The sequence below is a fragment of the Jatropha curcas genome, chromosome 4 (genome assembly GCF_041381405.1).
Source record: "Jatropha curcas cultivar XTBG-Jc1 chromosome 4, XTBG_Jcur_1.0, whole genome shotgun sequence".
In the NCBI taxonomy this organism is placed as follows: Eukaryota; Viridiplantae; Streptophyta; class Magnoliopsida; order Malpighiales; family Euphorbiaceae; genus Jatropha; species Jatropha curcas.
Window position 1 is genome coordinate 31248020 of NC_143154.1, and position 18207 is coordinate 31266226.

The 18207-nt window shown below is 33.8% G+C and overlaps 3 protein-coding genes and 1 pseudogene across 4 annotated transcripts; all 4 read right to left on the bottom strand.

The window, feature by feature from the left end:
- Positions 1–4022: 4022 nt before the first annotated feature.
- On the bottom strand, positions 4023–6003 carry MAKR2 (membrane-associated kinase regulator). The gene is made up of 2 exons (XM_012231416.4): positions 4473–6003; positions 4023–4372 (listed from the first exon to the last, which is right to left on the bottom strand). The coding sequence occupies exons 1-2, from the start codon at positions 5731–5733 to the stop codon at positions 4254–4256; spliced, it is 1380 nt and encodes a 459-aa protein (XP_012086806.1). The 5' UTR covers positions 5734–6003; the 3' UTR covers positions 4023–4253.
- A 2336-nt stretch (positions 6004–8339) lies between these two features.
- LOC105646041 (glycosyl hydrolase 5 family protein) lies at positions 8340–10288 on the bottom strand. The gene is made up of 3 exons (XM_012231811.4): positions 9676–10288; positions 8985–9582; positions 8340–8897 (listed from the first exon to the last, which is right to left on the bottom strand). Exons 1-3 carry the CDS (start codon positions 10246–10248, stop codon positions 8455–8457), a joined length of 1614 nt encoding a protein of 537 aa, XP_012087201.4. The 5' UTR covers positions 10249–10288; the 3' UTR covers positions 8340–8454.
- Positions 10289–11905: 1617 nt separating this feature from the next.
- Positions 11906–13874, bottom strand: LOC105646040 (glycosyl hydrolase 5 family protein). Its single transcript, XM_012231810.4, has 3 exons — positions 13281–13874; positions 12580–13177; positions 11906–12485 (listed from the first exon to the last, which is right to left on the bottom strand). The coding sequence occupies exons 1-3, from the start codon at positions 13848–13850 to the stop codon at positions 12031–12033; spliced, it is 1623 nt and encodes a 540-aa protein (XP_012087200.3). The 5' UTR covers positions 13851–13874; the 3' UTR covers positions 11906–12030.
- Positions 13875–14797: 923 nt separating this feature from the next.
- LOC110008676 (glycosyl hydrolase 5 family protein-like) lies at positions 14798–17543 on the bottom strand (annotated as a pseudogene). The gene is made up of 4 exons (XR_016320330.1): positions 17399–17543; positions 16077–16321; positions 15375–15972; positions 14798–15276 (listed from the first exon to the last, which is right to left on the bottom strand). The product of XR_016320330.1 is annotated as a glycosyl hydrolase 5 family protein-like (transcript).
- Positions 17544–18207: the final 664 nt, after the last annotated feature.

Below are 18207 nucleotides of genomic sequence, written 5' to 3' on the forward strand. Positions count from 1 at the left end.
AAATTCAAATTCGACTAGGCTCGTTAGCACCCTACGCTTATTTACATTGGTATATAATTGTTAAATTCTATTTGGAGACTTAAAAAGAGAAAAGTCACCGAACATCATTATCGTTTAAACTTCCTAAGCACTAAACTGAAATTTCATGATTGGAGACTAAGCATTAATGGAATTGACCCCTCAAATTTCTTGGTAGGACCCTTAACCTTTTGGTATTTATTGGAAATTTCTAAGAAAGAAAACATGTGAGTCACAAATTTAAACCCTTTAATCTTTGCATTATTATAAAAATAAATATCAAGAATTTAGAACTAGTGATAAAGATTGATTAGCAATTGCCAAATTTTAAAAGTTTCTTACTTGGAGAGAAAAGCAAGAAGCAAGTCATTGAAGGAATAGAACAATTGACTGATGGAAGCAAACAAAATTGAACTATTTTGGGGATTTATATTAGGTTCTAAAAGATTGGTCCTAATTAATTTATTAGACTACTTTGTTCATAGGATCCAATTAAAAGAAACAAAAGAAGGATTATTGAATTATTATTAATGGAGGGAATATTGGACCATTTCCACTTAGGAGAGCCTAAAAGAAATGCTATGGTCAAGCTTTTGTCATGAGGACTTGGTCTCATCCCAAGCCACATTAACGATAAAGAGAGACTTGATTACCATTTCTAATCTTTCGTTAATTTTAATGTGATTACCTAAATTCCAATTATGATAAAGTCTGTATTTTATTTTATTTTTATTTTTATTTTTACACCCATCGATGATGTTTAAGTAAAATCTTTTTGATACTGTGAATTTAGATTTCGAACTCCTCACTTTATAGAGATAAACATTGCAAGAATTGTATTTGATGAGAAAATACTGTGCAAAGTTTTATTAAAGGCTTTATAAATTTGAGACCAAAGAAATGGATTTTTGACAGCCAACCATTTCACTTGACTTGAGCCCATTTTGGGCCCAATAAAAAAGATAAGGAGTAATGGAAAGTAAACTTCAAAAAGGTATTGCACCATTGAGAAGCATTTGATGGTAATTAGGCATCTAGATTTAATGGTATTCCTATTCCCCCACCCTAATTTCAAAATGGTAGTACTAGTATTCGTTTAATGGTACTAGATTAATGCACGTATCTAGATTAAACCCCACCCTAACTTCAAAAAACTATTCATTACATCACCTCATAGGATGCTAAAATTCATAAAAATCAAAGTTTTGTCGGTGATTCATAGAATTAGACTAGTGGGTAATTAAGCTATCTTTTCTTCCTTTCTTAAACTTTGTTGTCCCCTTTTAGGTTTCTTATACTAGTACTCCCTCTAGTCTTTACATTGGTAGCCGTAGGTGGAAGAAGAAAAGAAAGTTTTTAGATTTTAAGTTTTGAAAGAAAGAGAGATTTCAAGATCAAACTGAAAATCACATCAAACTGATTTAGTTCAGTTTTGATTTTAATTTGTAATTTTATAATATTAGCTTTGGTTTTTGGTTCATTTATATAAAATAAGTAATTTTTACCTAAAATTAAACCATTTTGATCTGAATTGATTTGTTGGATTCGATTTCTAAGTTTATTTTGATGTAATATAATTTTAACTAATTTAGTTTTTAATTTATAGAGGGTTGGAACTGAACCGCCCAATTGCACACTCCAAAATTCAACATTAGGTTAATAAAAATATTGCTTGTGCATTTTTAAAATGGTTAATCAATTAAAAGTTTATCCTTCCAATAATTTCAGAATGAATTCTTCCATCTAAAAGGGGGGAAAAAAGTATATTGGAAGTGGGACCACTTTTATAAGAGTTGGAGCTTTGTAGAATCTGAACTGTGAAATAGAAGATAGAGATATAACATATCAACCATGGAAAGAGAGCCAAAGCCAGTCAATCCCTTGCTATGGGATTTTAAGAAGGGGGAATTGAGACTTTTGGGGATTTATAAAAGTGGCTGATGATGCATGAATTTAATCCCATTATAGAAAATTTTAATTGTATTGTGCATGAACTGCCCCCAATTTAATAACTTCTGTCTAAGGAAAATATATAATTTGGACATGTTGGCTTTTGATGGGGGATTTTGTCCTCAAAGCTCATAGCTTGCTATTGGCTATGGTAGGTAGACTTCATATGATTTCTAAATCTCAATCACCCTTTTATGACCTTTTCATCACATTGTGCAATTGCAATGATTATCATAATGCTTTTATGTGATTGTAAGTGATCCCAACATTTTATCCATGAGAAAATTATGAAACCCATTACTCACAAACACTTCAATTTTATTTTGGAAGTGATAAATTTTGTACCTTGTAGTAAATTCAATGAAATATAATTTTATTAGTGTCTAGATTACTCAAATTTTTTTATAATTAGGTTAGGTTAATTATTATCTTATTGTTCACTAATTTATTCAATTGTCGATTGTGATTAGAAAGCTTAAAATATTATGAAGTTTTTTTAATTTTTCAATCTCAGTATTAATTATGTTTTATAAATAATTATGGTTCGACGCTCTTCCTTCAATTATCATGGATGGAATAAATTTTCACTGGAAGCACTTTGCCTTTTAATGGATTGATTCAGTGTTAACAAAATTTAAAAAAAAAAAGAAAAAAAAGGGGTATATACATAGTATCGTGTGGTCAAATGGCATACATACGGTGCATTGCATGTAGAGCACATGGAGCACAATTCGGTAGTTTAAACTTGAAAAGGAGAAGGATGAGGGAATTTGGAAGATGCCCCAAAAGACAAAAACACATGCAAAGGCTCCACGAGCTAACAAGTAATGTATTTATTTAATGCAAACATAACTAGATAAGAGTCAAACTCTCAAGAACTTGGGAAACAAGTGGAAAGATTCAGACAATAGCAAACACGCAAATTATATAATTTATTTATAAATAAACAATAGTTAGGAGTATGTGCTTGTGGAGGTTCATCTAAGCAATGAGCAGTCAATGGTCAATGTCCCAATTGCTCATTAGTGTAGATGTCAACTGAATTTGAATTGGGATTGGAATATCAATTTCAATTCCATGAAATTGAATTGGGATTTTTAAAGAAAATTTTCAGATTCTTTACCTGACTGTTAATGGCATATAGAGAAAGGAGTAGAGTAGTTAAAGAAAAAGAAGAAGGGAGCAACATTGTAAGCAAATGTTTCGGCCTGAAATTAAGCAGAGACAGAGATAAGAAGAGGCCTAAAAAGCAAAGAGAAGACGTATTTAAAGAATCTAAGCACTGGGTAAAAGCCCAAAACGACAAAAGTTTTTGCCTAAACAAAGCTTAGTGGTAGCTAAGCAGAGCATGCAGCGGGTTTGTAGGACCAGAGCACGACATTAGCAGACAGATTGAATCCCAGATGTTATTTTCACTAAGAACATAAATTTGGGGTCGCATCAACACCAGCGATCTTCTCTAATTCCAAGATTTTATGATTAGACCACAGTATAATATATATATGTATACAGAGAGAGAAGAAGAAAAAGAATAAAGAAGAAAGAGAGAGAGCTCTTGTGTGCAAAACTAGGGAAGGGAAAGAAAGAGTTTTGACAAAGATGCCACTTCTCTCTCACCTTCTCATCTTTTACCCATTTTCTTTTTTTGTCTGTTCTCGCTCTCTCTTTCTTCTTTCTTTCCTGCTTTGAGGAAAAAGAAAAAGAAAAGAAAATCTTTTTTTCACTGTTTGGGTAATTGGGTTCTTCCCTTTTCCTCCCTTCTCTGACCATCAAAGAAACCCATTCACTCTGCCACTCTCAACACCCACCCACTAATTACAAATCAATTTCAAATCAAATGCCAGAGAAAAGAACATTTCTATCGAAAACTTGTAAAAAAGGAAAAATGTGAGATATTATATATTTGCTTCCCATTTTATGTACAAAAAAATTATTGGTTTCTTTTCCTTCAAATTTCTGTGCAGTATAAAACAAAGAAAAATAATTGATGTGTCACGACGAGTCGTCAGTCATCACCACCTGGGGTAGGCAAAATTATATATATAATGATCTGGTGATTCTAATTCTGGTTTCGCTTTCACAGAAAGATTCAAGCTTTACAGACAATAGTAAAACCAAGTAAGCAAGCTTCGTGTCTGCTCTGCTCACTTGTCATAGTCACCAATAAGACCAAACGTCTCTCTACTTTAAAATTTCCTTACCTTACCCTAAACCAAAAATAATAATAATTATTATTATAAACTAATTTTCATTTACACAGCAGAATGATAATGAAGATGGAGATTTCATTTTTCTAAAAATTCTGGAAATGGGATTTCCTTTGTCTGATGATTTCCTTGACAATTTAAAGGTTTCTCGTAGGAGGGATCGCTCACTGACCTTGATAACAGAGAAGAATCCGAATCTGCCATGGAAAGTGACATACGGATAGTCGTTTAAAATATTGAAAGAATTTGGTTAAACAAGTAATTAATTAGACTAATCAGCTAAAATTAGTAAATTACCTCGAGAGGCATTGAATGATCTTTTGCAGTGCAGAATGGCGCTCTGGATCCCGTCCTGCTGCTGCAACAGCGAATCATCTCTCCTCTTTGATATCACCGGAGCCGATGGAGCCGCTGCCACAGCAGAGGATGCTGACCGGCTTTTCCCTAAATGTTTGCAGACAACTCTCAGCCCCGCCGGCAAGTTCCCTTGTTTTAGGCTCTTCACATTGCTGGCTGAAGGCGCTTCTGTACTTTCCGTCTCAGGTTGGCTCTTGTCAGCCGTTGTCGTCGGTGAAGATTTCTGCGCTGTAGTCGCGGTGGAAGGCGGCGGCGGCGGCGGGGAAGGAGCAGATGCTTTCAGGGCAGAGCCTAAGCTCAGCTGGCCAGAGAACCTCAGTTTCTCTCCATACCGCTTCGAAACGCGAATGTAAAGAGGCTTCACCTTCTTCAGATATTTCTGCATTACGTCTTTAGAGAAACGCTTCTCATCTGAAGTAGCGGCAGCGGCAGCTGAAGCATTTTCCTCTGTATTATTCTGCTTCTGCGACGACTTGGCGTTTTTACTACTTTCTCTAGTAAACAGAGAAACAATAGGAACCTCCTCGACCTTAAACTTGACAGTGAAAAACTTGCTCTGTTTGGTTCCTTCCTCTCCTTTCTCTTCTTGCTTGTGCTGTTGCTGTTTAGATGTAGGAGAAGCCACAGACTGAGTACTAGTCTCTCCATTTTTCTCGTTAGACTTTTCCGTTGAATTCATTTTTGATTTTTTGAATCCCAACATGAACACTCGAAACTTCGTAGCAGATTTCAGTAAAGAAACAGGAAACTGAGGCTTGGAATTAGGCTCAGAGCCATTAAGAACAAGAGAAGACGGCTCTATCGGTACAAGTCTTCCTTTGAAAAACAAATCATCAGAAGGTGAAAGCGGCAGATTTTGATCCACACGGTCATTACTAGAGCCAGAGGAGAGAGTGAAATTAAATTCCCTCTCTCCGTCCGTACCTTCACCGTCATCCTCTTCGTCTTCGTTTTCAGATTCAATGTCCTCGTTTTCGTCTGCGTCCTTTTCTTTCTTATCGTCGTCCTCCTCGTCTGGCACAGCAAACTCCAAGTCAAAAAAGGGACCGTCATCGTCATCTTCATCATCGTCGGTTTCGATTGTATTCTGAGCCACAGCAGTGACAATAGTGGTGGCGTGTGAGTTAAGAGTGGAATCTCCACCTCCAACGACGACGCCACCGCCGCCCCTCCAGTATTTAAGCAAACTAAAAGCTTCCATAGTTGGGAGAGCCAGAGAAACGGTGGGTAAGTGAATGGGTTGATCCAGAAATGGAAGAGAAAGAAAAAAGGCGCAGGTAAGGGAAGTAGGGAAGTAAGGAGGGTTTCTTTTCGAGTTGCAGAAAATGGTAGTACTGATACTGGAAATGGGGTGGCAGAGCAAGCACAGAGAGGTAAGCTTTTCTCTTTTTTTCAATTTTTTCCCCCTGTAGAAAAGAGAGAGAGAGAGAGAGAGAGAGAGAGAGATGGGTTTTAGTTTGTCTTGACTTGAAGAGGGTTTGCTTGTTGTAGCAGGTCAGTCATGTGAGACCAGTCTGCGAGTCAGAATTGTACATACGATACCTCTAGTAAATACTGTTTTTACAGCATGGTTAATTCCACTTTTACTCTTTCATTAATAATTAATTACTACATCCAAAATCCTCATCTTTTCTGTTCTCTAGTAGCATAATGCTTCCTTTATTTATTTATTTTTATTAATTACAAAGCGAAAGAGATAAAACAATTATAAAATATAAAATAAAGACGGTCTGTCTCTTAATCTTATTAAATTAATTTAAATTTCAATAATATTCAAATTTAAAATTTTTCACTTTACATATTTTTTTTTAACAAAGTAAAAGATAAATCAAAATCGGAAATTATCTTATTATTAGGATAAGATTATTCTGATTTCAAATGCAAATTCAACATTTAAATAAGGGTAGTTTAAGGGCTCATTTCCAACTAATAGTGATACCTCCATAATTGGGTTTTGGATTTCATCATTAATGGAAAGCTGTATACACTTGTTTGTGGGACTATGTCTTTAGATTCATCTAGCTTTCACTTAATAATTAATAATTATGTTATTGGACAAAAATGCTAACCCTCAAGCTAGCTTTTCACTAGACAAAGTCTTTTATTAATGTTTAAGTTAAGTTTAAGTTCAACCGTGTAGTAGTATTTTTAAAAAAAATTATTATTATTATTATTAAAGATTGTAGGTTTTAATCAAGATTTCAGTATCAAAACAAGAAATTTTGCTAGTGGGGACAAAAATTTAAAATAACTTTCTCTGTTAGTATGGATTAATAGATAGGAAATCGAAACTCTATTAATCTCATATTTTAAGATTTTTTATATGCCAAAAATAGCTTTAATCTATTAATTATAAAAATGTTGGACCAATGAGATCACTTAGTCCAATTTTCCTGAACATAATTTACTGAGGAAAAAAACATTTTAAACTTAGTCCAATGAATTATGGACACGTGTGATATAAACCAAAAAATAAGAATAGGTTGGTATATATTTAATTTGCTATAATTTTCTTGAATTTGATATTTGATAATAACCGTTTGATGTATGGACAAACTCTCCACTTGATTGATGTCATATTATTATTTGTTATTACTTAAGTTGTTGTGTATATATATTTATATCTGAACAATTATTTTATGGACCCTAGATAACAAAATGACTGATAACTTCCGTTCCTAAATCTCTTAGTGGGCCTATGGAACCAGTAAACCTGGGCCATACTGGGTTCCCATGAATCATATAAAACGGTTCCATGTAATTCTCAATCCTTTTAATTATACTGTGCTGTTTTTCCTTTATTTTTATTTTAATTATGCTTTTAAAATTAAATAAAAAAAGATTTAAAATTTGTTAAGATAATCTTCAACGAGAAAGATTAGTTTTATTATTTAAATAATTAAAAAAAAAAAAAACTAAAGACGGACCAGTTCCAATATACAGTTGTAATTTAATGGAGATAGAAAGATCTCTGGAAAATGTAATTTTGGAATTATAAAAAGATAAGAAAAGTGGGAATGAGTCAGCAACTTTTACGAAGGAAAGAAAAGAAAGCATACTGTTTTCATTTTTTCAACAAACAAAGCAGGTCAAAGACCTAAACTAGGCTAGCTTACCACTTACCAGAACTCATATAAGCTTTTTAACTTAAATCCATTATTCTATTACTATAAATTTTAATTTTGAAATATTATATTCCCTTTTCACTAATTTTTGTTTTTCAAAAATTATAATTAAAAATCATGCAAAGATTGCTGCAAAGGACAAGAATTTTTAATATTAATATTTATATCTTAAAATGAAATATAATAATTGAATTTAATATAATAAGTGAAAGATCATAAATTTTGTAGACTAGGCAGGTCAGTGAAGTACAATTACAATATGGGATTGGACAAGAATGTTTCTTTTTTCAAAAAAAATCTCCCGTGAAAATCATAATGGTAATCACAATTTCGGCATTTTTTGCCCCCTAACTCTTCTTTTTGAGGAGAAAGGGTGGCCCATAGTTGTCCACTAATGGCTACCCTCTCTCCAACTTTCCCCTTTCAGATTGGACACCCAATCATAATTATTTTGGCTTTTGCTATCTAAATCATATACGAAATTTCCTTTTTTCTTTTTTTTTTTTTTTTTTTTTTTTTTGTACTTATTTGGTCATAATATGCATGATTTCATTATTGTTCCCTCTAGCTACTAGAAGGGAATATAAAATTTATGTTCATACAAAAGTTTTTTTTTTTTTTTTTTTTTAAATGTTCTTCACATCATAAGAGTAATTTGCATAATGCTTGAGTAGAAGTGTGGTTGTTCAAAAAAATATATTATTCACTAGGAATTCTACCATTAAAAAAGATCACAACTTCTGAAAATACTACCCTTGACTTAGAAAGGAATATAAAATCTAAGTTGGTTTCTCTAGCTATAACACATTTGTCTCGACAAATTTAAACCATTGGGCTACTGGCTCATTGAGTGGACTCTTTAGATATTCTGCATCTTCAAGCATCAAAGTACAATTTCTAGTAATTATCTTTCTAGTGTAGGGCGATTCCTTCTGCAAGCAAACTTGTTGTCCTTTATCATCTACGGAAGCGAAGTGAAACTTGGTCTTGGAAAGCTTTTTCCAAGAACTTTGCTCGCTTGAGCAATCTTCAGAAAGCATTGGTTCCCATCCATTACTAACAACTTTAATGCATAGTCTTTTGCCCTTCAACCTGATCGGATCCCCATCTCTGGTATGAACCCAATGGCTTGGTGCCTTGCAATCGCCTGCAGATATTCCCTCTGTACCGTCTGCACTGATGCAGGTTCCGCTCTGTGGATGAAACATTATATGGGATACCTGAGATTTTAAACTTGGGTCTGCATCAAAAAAATGTCCTGTGTCAGATACTAATTAAGTTTAATGTTAAAGTACTAAATTATAGTTATGGCAAGACAGACATGTACCTTGAAGCTTCAACTTAATAAGTTCCATCCTTCTCTGATATTCTGGGTTTCTAACACGGTCCCAATTGTAATCCATAACACCATAAGTCTCCTCCATACCAATTTGATTTTCTCTATAATGATAGCTACCTTGCCATGCCCATAACCCCCATTCCAAGTCAAATTCAGCTGCATAAGCCAAAAAGCAAGCCAAGAAACGTTCATCACCTCTGCTGAAAGCTCTTTGGTCTAGACCAAACTCACCCATAAACATAGGGAATGGCTTCTCAGCATTCATAACAAATCCAGTTTGGTTAAAAACACGTTGGGTTTCGTTATAGCAGACCCCATTCACATCTTCCATACTCCAATATCCACCATGACCCCAACTAAATGGATACCAATGTGCCTCGTACACCAATTTGTTATTAAAGCTAGTCTCTAAAGGCTTTTTCTTCAAGAAAGTTAGGTCACTAGCATAACCAAGTCCTGAAGCAAATATTAGTACATGAGGATTTGCCTTGTGAATGGTTTCTATTCCTTGTTCCATGTACTTGTACCAGTCTTCCTCATTTGAACGAGGTCCACGTATCTCGTTTCTTGTGCTTATTCCTATCACCTGTAATGAAAAATTCAAATCAATGCAAAGATTAATAAATTGTTAAGATTTCAGATGCATGGATGAATAAAGAAATAAGATAATGTGACTTACGTTATGTCTGCCCCTAAATCGCTTAGCAATCATAGTTAAACCTCGTAACCATTCTTCAACATCAAAATCTTTATCGCCAAAGAAACCATTACCGTCGTCATAACCACAGCACCAAGTTGGTCTACTCACCTGATTATCAAAAACGACCATAACACCTTGTTTACCAAACTCATCAACGACAGCTTCAAAGGCATCGACAAGAGTCAAGCGCAATAGAAAATTGTTATTTTTAGCAATTCCTGCTATGGACTTTGTCAGGTTGAAAGATTTAAGGGAGTTTAAAACAGTGCGTTTTGAATAGCGAGTGAACATGTGTGTTGCCCATGTAAAACGAACGCAATTGAACTTCTCTTTAACCAATTCAGATACTATATAGCGAAGCGGCTGCTTGTCAATCCCTTCAGTTACCATTGGCTCTACGTGGGATGGCCAATTGGCACAAGTTAATTTCACTCTTTCGCCTGTTTTATCATCAAATATCCATCTCCCATTTGTTGATAAAGGAAAAGAAAAGCAAGGAGCTGTAAAAAGATAACTAAGTGTGAGCAGAAAGAAAATCTCTTTTCCTGCCATTTTTTGTTTCAAGATTGGAGGTATGCACACTACAATTCACTGTTAATCGTATTTATAGGGGATTAGAGATGAGGGATATAGAATAATATATTATTATCTGAATATATTTTTCTTCCAAGTAGTATTTATCCATCTGTTTAAGATAACAATTCTTAGAAAATAAATTTGAAAGATGACAATATTCTGAAGGAGGAGCTAATAAGATCATAACAGAGATCCTAATATCCAAAATAAGATCATAATAGAAATCAAAGAGGAGCTAATTGTATCCAAATAATATCACAATAGATCATGAAGGAAGAGTTTGACCATTTATCATGGATTTAGTAGTGGTGCATATTTTATTTTTAAGTCAAAATTAATTATTTTCAAAATAAGAAAAAAATTATTAATGTGCTAAATTTTATATTTTTCAAGATGGCACCGTGAAAATGGATTTCTGTTATTGAATGAATTTCTGGGATAGTACATTAAAGAAAGAAAATAAAATAAAATAGAATAGAATTATTAAAAAATAAATAAATAAATTGTTGTTGTATTTTCAGGGTAAGTATCTTAAAGAAATTTTTTAAAAAATAGTATATTATTAGCAATAGAATCAATGGGTATTAAAGAAATGGAATATACTTCATCAACTTTGATGGGTAGCTCTGTGACAAAACAAACACCAGGTGGCTGAGAGGTCCATGAGGTCGTAGGTTGTATCCTCCTCTCTTGTGCCTCTCAGAGTGAAATAGTCGGATTGTGTCTACTATTTAATTAATAATTCATTATATATTATTTACTCAATTTATATTATCCACGTACTTTGCATACCTTATAATTAAAATAATAATAATAAACAAGATCAGACCTCTCTTTGCATTTCAAAAAAAAAAAAGATCAGACCTCTCAACACACTAATTAATTTCCCGTTAAGTTAGAGATTATTCTAAAGAACTGAGGAATAAAAACCCTAAAATGGTTTTCTAAGCATATCGCATTTGTCTTTAATATAATTTTCTTATAATAACAAAATTTATATAATTATATATACATTAATTACTAGTTATTAATTGTACAATAAAATTATTATTATTATTATAAATCTCCTCTGCCAGTTTTGATTTTGACTATAACGCTGGCTACATTGCCAGGCTCAAAACCTCCATTCCAAGTCAAATTCAGCAGGCAGACGAGGCAATAAAGCAGGCCAAGTAACGTTCGTCACTTCTGCTTTGAACTAAACCCAATTCACCAACAAACTTGGAATGGCTTCTCATCAGCTTCGAGTTTCCTGAAACAAACTTGCTTTCAAGAAACCATACTCACACCACTTCCGGAGAAAGGAAACCAGCTTGGAAGCTGATCATGAAGCACTTGACCTAGCAAATGCATAAAAATCTTAGTGTGCGTGGAAAGGAAACTCATCTCCAATTTTATAGGGGAACAGAGATATAATATTATCTCAATGTAGTAAAAAATATTCATAACATCACAACTTGCTTTGAATTCCAAGAAATTAAGTCTTTTTTAGGTAAAATAAAAAGTACATGACATAACGGTTCTTCAGTTTTGGGTTAAAGAGTTGGTGGATTTTGCAAAACTGCATCCATTATTTCTTGTTGAGGTTGATAGTTGTTAGTAATTAATGTAAAGGAACGCTGAAACGGACTAATTAATAAACCTAAAATCAGCTAATCTCATTATATAACCTTAATCAGGAACTAAACATCGATCCAATGAGTTTGGAATTAAGAAAACAAAAGAATCAACACCTAACAAAGCTCTAGCTAATTCGATCTAATAGGTCCTAACATTTGTGGTTACAAGCTTAAACCATTGAGTTGTTGGGTCATCCTGAGGATCTTCCAGGCAATTAGTATCCTGAAGAGTGAAATGACATTTGGTAGTGATAATCGTGGAAGTGTAGGGTGAATCCTTTTGCAAGCATAGATATTGTCCTGACGACTGATCAAAGACACCTACATGAAGCTTAGTCTCTGATAGCAATTTCCAGGAACTTTGGGGACCATGGCAATTCTCAGAAAGAATTGGTCTAACTCCATCACCAACAGCTTCAATACACAGGTCAGTGCCTTTCAATCTAATTGGATGACCATCTCCTGCATAAAACCATTGGCTCGGGTTGTTGCTGCAACTCTCTGTATATACTTCCCTTCTACTACTTGACAGGACACACGAACCACTTTGTGGGTGGAACATTATATAGTAATTATAGTAATCTGAACTTGGCTCTGCGGGAAATATTGGAAAATTAAGTGACAAAAGTATAATTTTACTAATCAAGAATTTAAGTTGAAAAATTAATGGATTGGACTAATTATTTACCTTGAAGCTTCTGCTTAATAAGCTTTAATCTATTCTCGAAATGGGGATTTCTGATACGGTTCCAGTGGTAATCCAAGACTCCAAAAGTTTCATCCATGCCAATTTTATTTGAACGGAAGTAATAGTTTCCCTGAAGGCCCCAAATAGCCCAATCCAAGTCAATATCAGAAGCATAGGCCAAAAAGCAGCTCAAGAAGTGGTCTTGAGATCTCAAAAGACCTCTTAGGTTTAACCCAAATTCACCAAGAAAAAGAGGCACGGGATTTTTAAGAGTATTAACAAAACCAGTTTGGTCAATGAAGTGTTGCAATTTGTTTTGACAAATTTGGTTAATGTTTTTATCATCCCAAGTGTCGGTCGGAGCCCAACTCCATGGGTACCAATGTGCCTCGTACACTAATTTGTTGTCATAGTTACTCCTTAAAGATTGATTCTTCAAGAAAGTGAGGTCATTAGCATAACTCAGCCCTGAAGCTAATATTATTGCATCTGGGTTTGCCTTGTGAATTGCTTCTGCTCCTTGAGTTATGTATTTGTACCAATTGTCCACATTTGACAATGGACCACGTAGTTCATTTCTTGTGCTTATTCCTATTACCTGTAAACCAAACCGAATCAAACCGAACCATTCAATGTCAGTTTCATTATTAAACAATCAATAATTATTGTATACAACACGAGAAATTAAGCAACAAACTTACATTCGGTTTACCCTTGGCGAGCTCAGCAGCTGTGGTTAAACCTTGTAGCCATTCTTCAACATCAAAATATTCGTCACCAAAGAAAGCATTTCCATCTTTTTCTCCACAACACCAAGTTGGCTTGCTAACCTGGCAATCAAGAATAACCATTACACCCTGTCTCCCAAGCTCATCAATAACGGTTTCAAAAGCCTGAGGGAGGGTCTTTTCCAGTATAAACCCATTCTGTCTTCTAATTTCTGCAACAGTTTCAGTTAGGTTAAGGGTATTAAAAGATTCTCTAACTGTGAGATTAGCATAACGAGTGAACATAAAAGTTGCCCATGTAAAACGAACACAATTGTAATTCCCTCTAACAATTTGAAAAACAATTTGCTTCAAGGGTTTGTCAGCAAGACCCTCAGCTAACATAGGTTCTAAGTGGGAAGGCCAGTTTACACAAGCTAATTTCACCCTCTCGCCTGTTTTTGAATCCACTATCCATTTCCCTTTTGTTGATAATGGCAAACAGAAGCAACAAGGAACTGATAATACAAGCAACAATATTGGAAGCAAGATTTTTGCTGACATCTTGAATAATTATCAAAGTTTGTTTGTGTTAATGTTGCACAATCTTGTTGCTTATATATATATATATATATATATATATATATTCAGAGATAAGGGGAAGTTTTTTTGAACTATATTTTAGTAGATAATATCTATTTTTTGAACTATTATTATCTCTCTTTTTAATAATAATAATCCTTTCTTTTGATCTTGAAGGAATTTTTATCCCTTCTTTTGTTTAAATTTGTAAAATCCACTAACCATTTCCCTTTTTTTTCTTAGGGTTTTACGGTTTCAGATTATCGTCCTATTGCTCCTTAGCTGATGACATTTCTGGTGTTAGCTATCTTAGGTCCCTTGTTAGCTAGCTTTCTACTCTCTTTTTATAACCAAATAATAATAATAATAATAATAATAATAATAATCTCATCATAAAATAACAATAATAAAATTTATAATAATGTTAAAGAAATGTTTATTGGGGTGATTTTTTGCTCCGGATTCTCTTCAGAATTGGGTTTCCTGGAATTTTACTAAAACGAATTTTCTTTTCAGTGATGTTTCTTGGAGTTCATTTTGGTTCACTTTGCTGGTTTCTTTGGAAAAATAGGAATGTTATTGTATTTGGAGATGAGTTTTCTTCTTCTATCGATTTAAATCATCTTGCAATATAGTCTTCTTAAGGATTATAGTGTGCTGCAATCTCGAGGTGCTCCTTCTGCCCCTGCAATTGGGGGTGGCTTGATTCGGGATGGTGCGGACAGGATCTAGAAACATTTGAATTAACTGAAAGATTTTTTTTTCTTTCATAAGAAGTGAGAAAACTTAAGATTTTATGTTCTTCATATCAGAGTAATTTGTATAATACTAAAAGATACTATAAAAGCTGATATCAGCAGAAGAGTATTTGTTCAAAGAAATAATATATATATTATTCACCAGGAATTCTACCATTAAAAAAGATCATAACTGTCAAAATACTAAATCCTAAGTTGGTTTTTCTATCTATAAAACATTTGTCTTGACGAATTTAAACCATTGGGCTATTGGCTCATTGCGTGGACCCTTTAGATATTCTGCATCTTCAAGCATCAAAGTACAATTTCTAGTAATTATCTTTCTAGTGTAGGGGGATTCCTTCTGCAAGCAAACTTGTTGTCCTTTATCATCTATGGAAGCCAAGTGAAACTTGGTCTTGGAAAGCTTTTCCAAGAACTTTGCTCGCTTGAGCAATCTTCAGAAAGCATTGGTTCCCATCCATCACTAACAACTTTAATGCATAGTCTTTTTCCCTTCAACCTGATCGGATCCCCATCTCTGGTATGGACCCAATGGCTTGGTGCCTTGCAATCGCCTGCAGATATTCTCTCTGTACCGTCTGCATTGATGCAGGTTCCGCTCTGTGGATGAAACATTATATGGGATACCTGAGATTTTAAACTTGGGTCTGCATCAAAAAAAAAAAAAAAAAATGTCCTGTGTTAGATACTAATTAAGTTTGATGTTAAAGTACTAAATTATAGTTATGCCAAGATAGACAAGTACCTTGAAGCTTCAACTTAATAAGTTCCATCCTTCTCTGATATTCTGGGTTTCTAACACGGTCCCAATTGTAATCCATAACACCATAAGTCTCCTCCATACCAATTTGATTTTCTCTATAATGATAGAGCTACCTTGCCATGCCCATAACACCCATTCCAAGTCAAATTCAGCTGCATAGGCCAAAAAGCAAGCCAAGAAACGTTCATCACCTCTGCTGAAAGCTCTTTGGTCTAGACCAAACTCACCCATAAACATAGGGAATGGCTTCTCAGCATTCATGACAAATCCAGTTTGGTTAAAAATACGTTGGGTTTCGTTATAGCAGACCCCGTTCACATCTTCCATATTCCAATATCCACCATGACCAACTAAATGGATACCAATGTGCCTCGTACACCAATTTGTTATTAAAGCTAGTCTCTAAAGGCTTTTTCTTCAGGCAAGTTAGGTCACCGGCATAACCAAGTCCTGAAGCAAATATTAGTACAGGAGGATTTGCCTTTTGAATGGTTTCTATTCCTTGTTCCATGTACTTGTACCAGTCTTCCTCATTTGAACGAGGTCCACGTATCTCGTTTCTTGTGCTTATTCCTATCACCTGTAATGAAAAATCCAAATCAATGCAAAGATTAATAAATTGTTAAGATTTCAGATGCATGCATGAATAAAGAAATAAGATAATGTGACTTACGTTAGGTCTACCCTTAAAACAGTGCGTTTAGAATAGCGAGTGAACATGTGTGTCGCCCATGTGAAACGAACGCAATTGAACTTCTCTTTAACCAATTCAGATACTATATATCTAAGTGGCTGCTTGTCAATCCCTTCAGTTACCATTGGCTCTACGTGGGATGTCCAATTTACACAAGTTAATTTCACTCTTGCACCTGTTTTATCATCAAATATCCATCTCCCATTTGTTGATAAAGGAAAAGAAAAGCCAGAAGCTGTAAAAAGAAAACTCAGAGTGAGCAGAAAGAAAATCTATTTCCCTGCCATTTTTGGTTTCAATATTGGAGGTGTACGCACTGTAAAGCACAGTTGATCATATTTATAGGGATCAGAGATGAGGGATATAAGATAGAATATATTTTTCTTCCAATTATCAGTTATCCATATATTTAAGATAATAATACTTTGTTAATTCTCATAAAATAAATTTGAAAGATAATAATATTCTATCCAAACAAGATCATAACAGCCTTTTGGTAAAAAAAAAAAAAAAAACATAACAGAGATCAAGAGGAGGACCTAATAATATCTAAATAAGATTACAATAGTCATGAAGGAGGAGTTTGAACATTTATCATGGGATTTAGTAGCGGTGCAAATTTTATTTTCAAGTCAAAATTTATTTGTGGTTAAAATTTATATTTGTGAAGATCAAAGATGGCACCATCAAAATGAATTTTTGTTGATGAATGAATACTTGAGATTTGGTAATTAAATTTATAATAGCTTTTAATAAAATGGAGTATTAATAAAATTATTAGCTTGCCTAAATTATTAAGATGAAATAAAATAATTGATGATGTATTTTTTGATGGTATATTAAAGAAATGTTTAAAAAATATTATATTATTTAGCAATAAAGAACACACGACCATTGGGTATTAAAAAAATAGTATATACTTCATCAACTTGAAAGGTAATTCAATTGCAAAGAGCATTTAAAGAGATTGAGAGATCTCCGAAGTCATAAGTTCAAGTCCTCTCTTATAGTTCTCAAAGTGAAATAGTCGAATTATATTGACTATATAAATTTCACTGTTATCACATTTGTTTTTACATAATTTCTTATAATAACAAAAGTTATATAATTATATATAGATTAATTACTGGTTACTATAATTATATATAATAAAAATAATAATAATAATATTATTATTATTATAAGTCTCCTCTGCCAGTTTGATTTTTCTACCTTGCCAAGCGCACAACCTCCATTCCAAGTCAAATTCAGCAGCAGCACTTGAGGCCATAAAGCAGGCAAGCAACGTTCGTCACTTTTGCTTTGAACTAACCCAAATTCACCCGCAAACTTGGAAATGGCTTCTCCCAGCTTCGAGTTTCCTGAAACAAACTTGCTTTCAAGTAAACCATACTCACACCACTTCCGGAGAAAAGAAACCAGCTTGGAAGCTGAAGCACTTGACCAGGCAAATCCATTAAAATCTTATTGTGGGTGGAAAGGAAACTCATTTCCAAATTTATAGGGGAACAGAGATGAGGGTTACAGGATATATAATATTTACTGAATATAGTAAAAATTGTTCATAACATCACAGCGTGCTTTGAATTCCAAGAAATGAAGTCTATTTTAGGTAAAATACCCAGTACATGACATAACGGTTTTTTAGTTCTGGGTTAAAGAGTCGGTAGATTTTGCAAACCAGAAGCTATTATTTCTTACTGAGGTTGATAGGAATCAGCAACTCTCCAATGGCCCTGCTTTCAACGTTAGTTGTTAATACAAGTAACTGATAATACAAGCAATAAAATAACAATAATAAAATTAATAATAATGTCGAAGAAATGTTGTTTATTTGGGGTGTTCTTTTGCTCTGGATTTTGTTCAGAATTGGATTTCCTGGAATTTTACTAAAACGAATTTTCATTTTCTTTTCAGAGATGTTTCTTGGAGTTCATTTTTCAGTTCACCTAGCTGGTTTCTTGGGAAAAATAGGAAGGTATTATATTTAGAGATGAATTATATTTAGTCTTGCCAAGGATTATAGTTTGCTGCAATCTCTTATGCTCGTGTTTATGGTGGTTAGATTTTGTTAGTGTCCTTTTATTGTACCAAAACAAAAATGTACAAGAAATGTTGAAA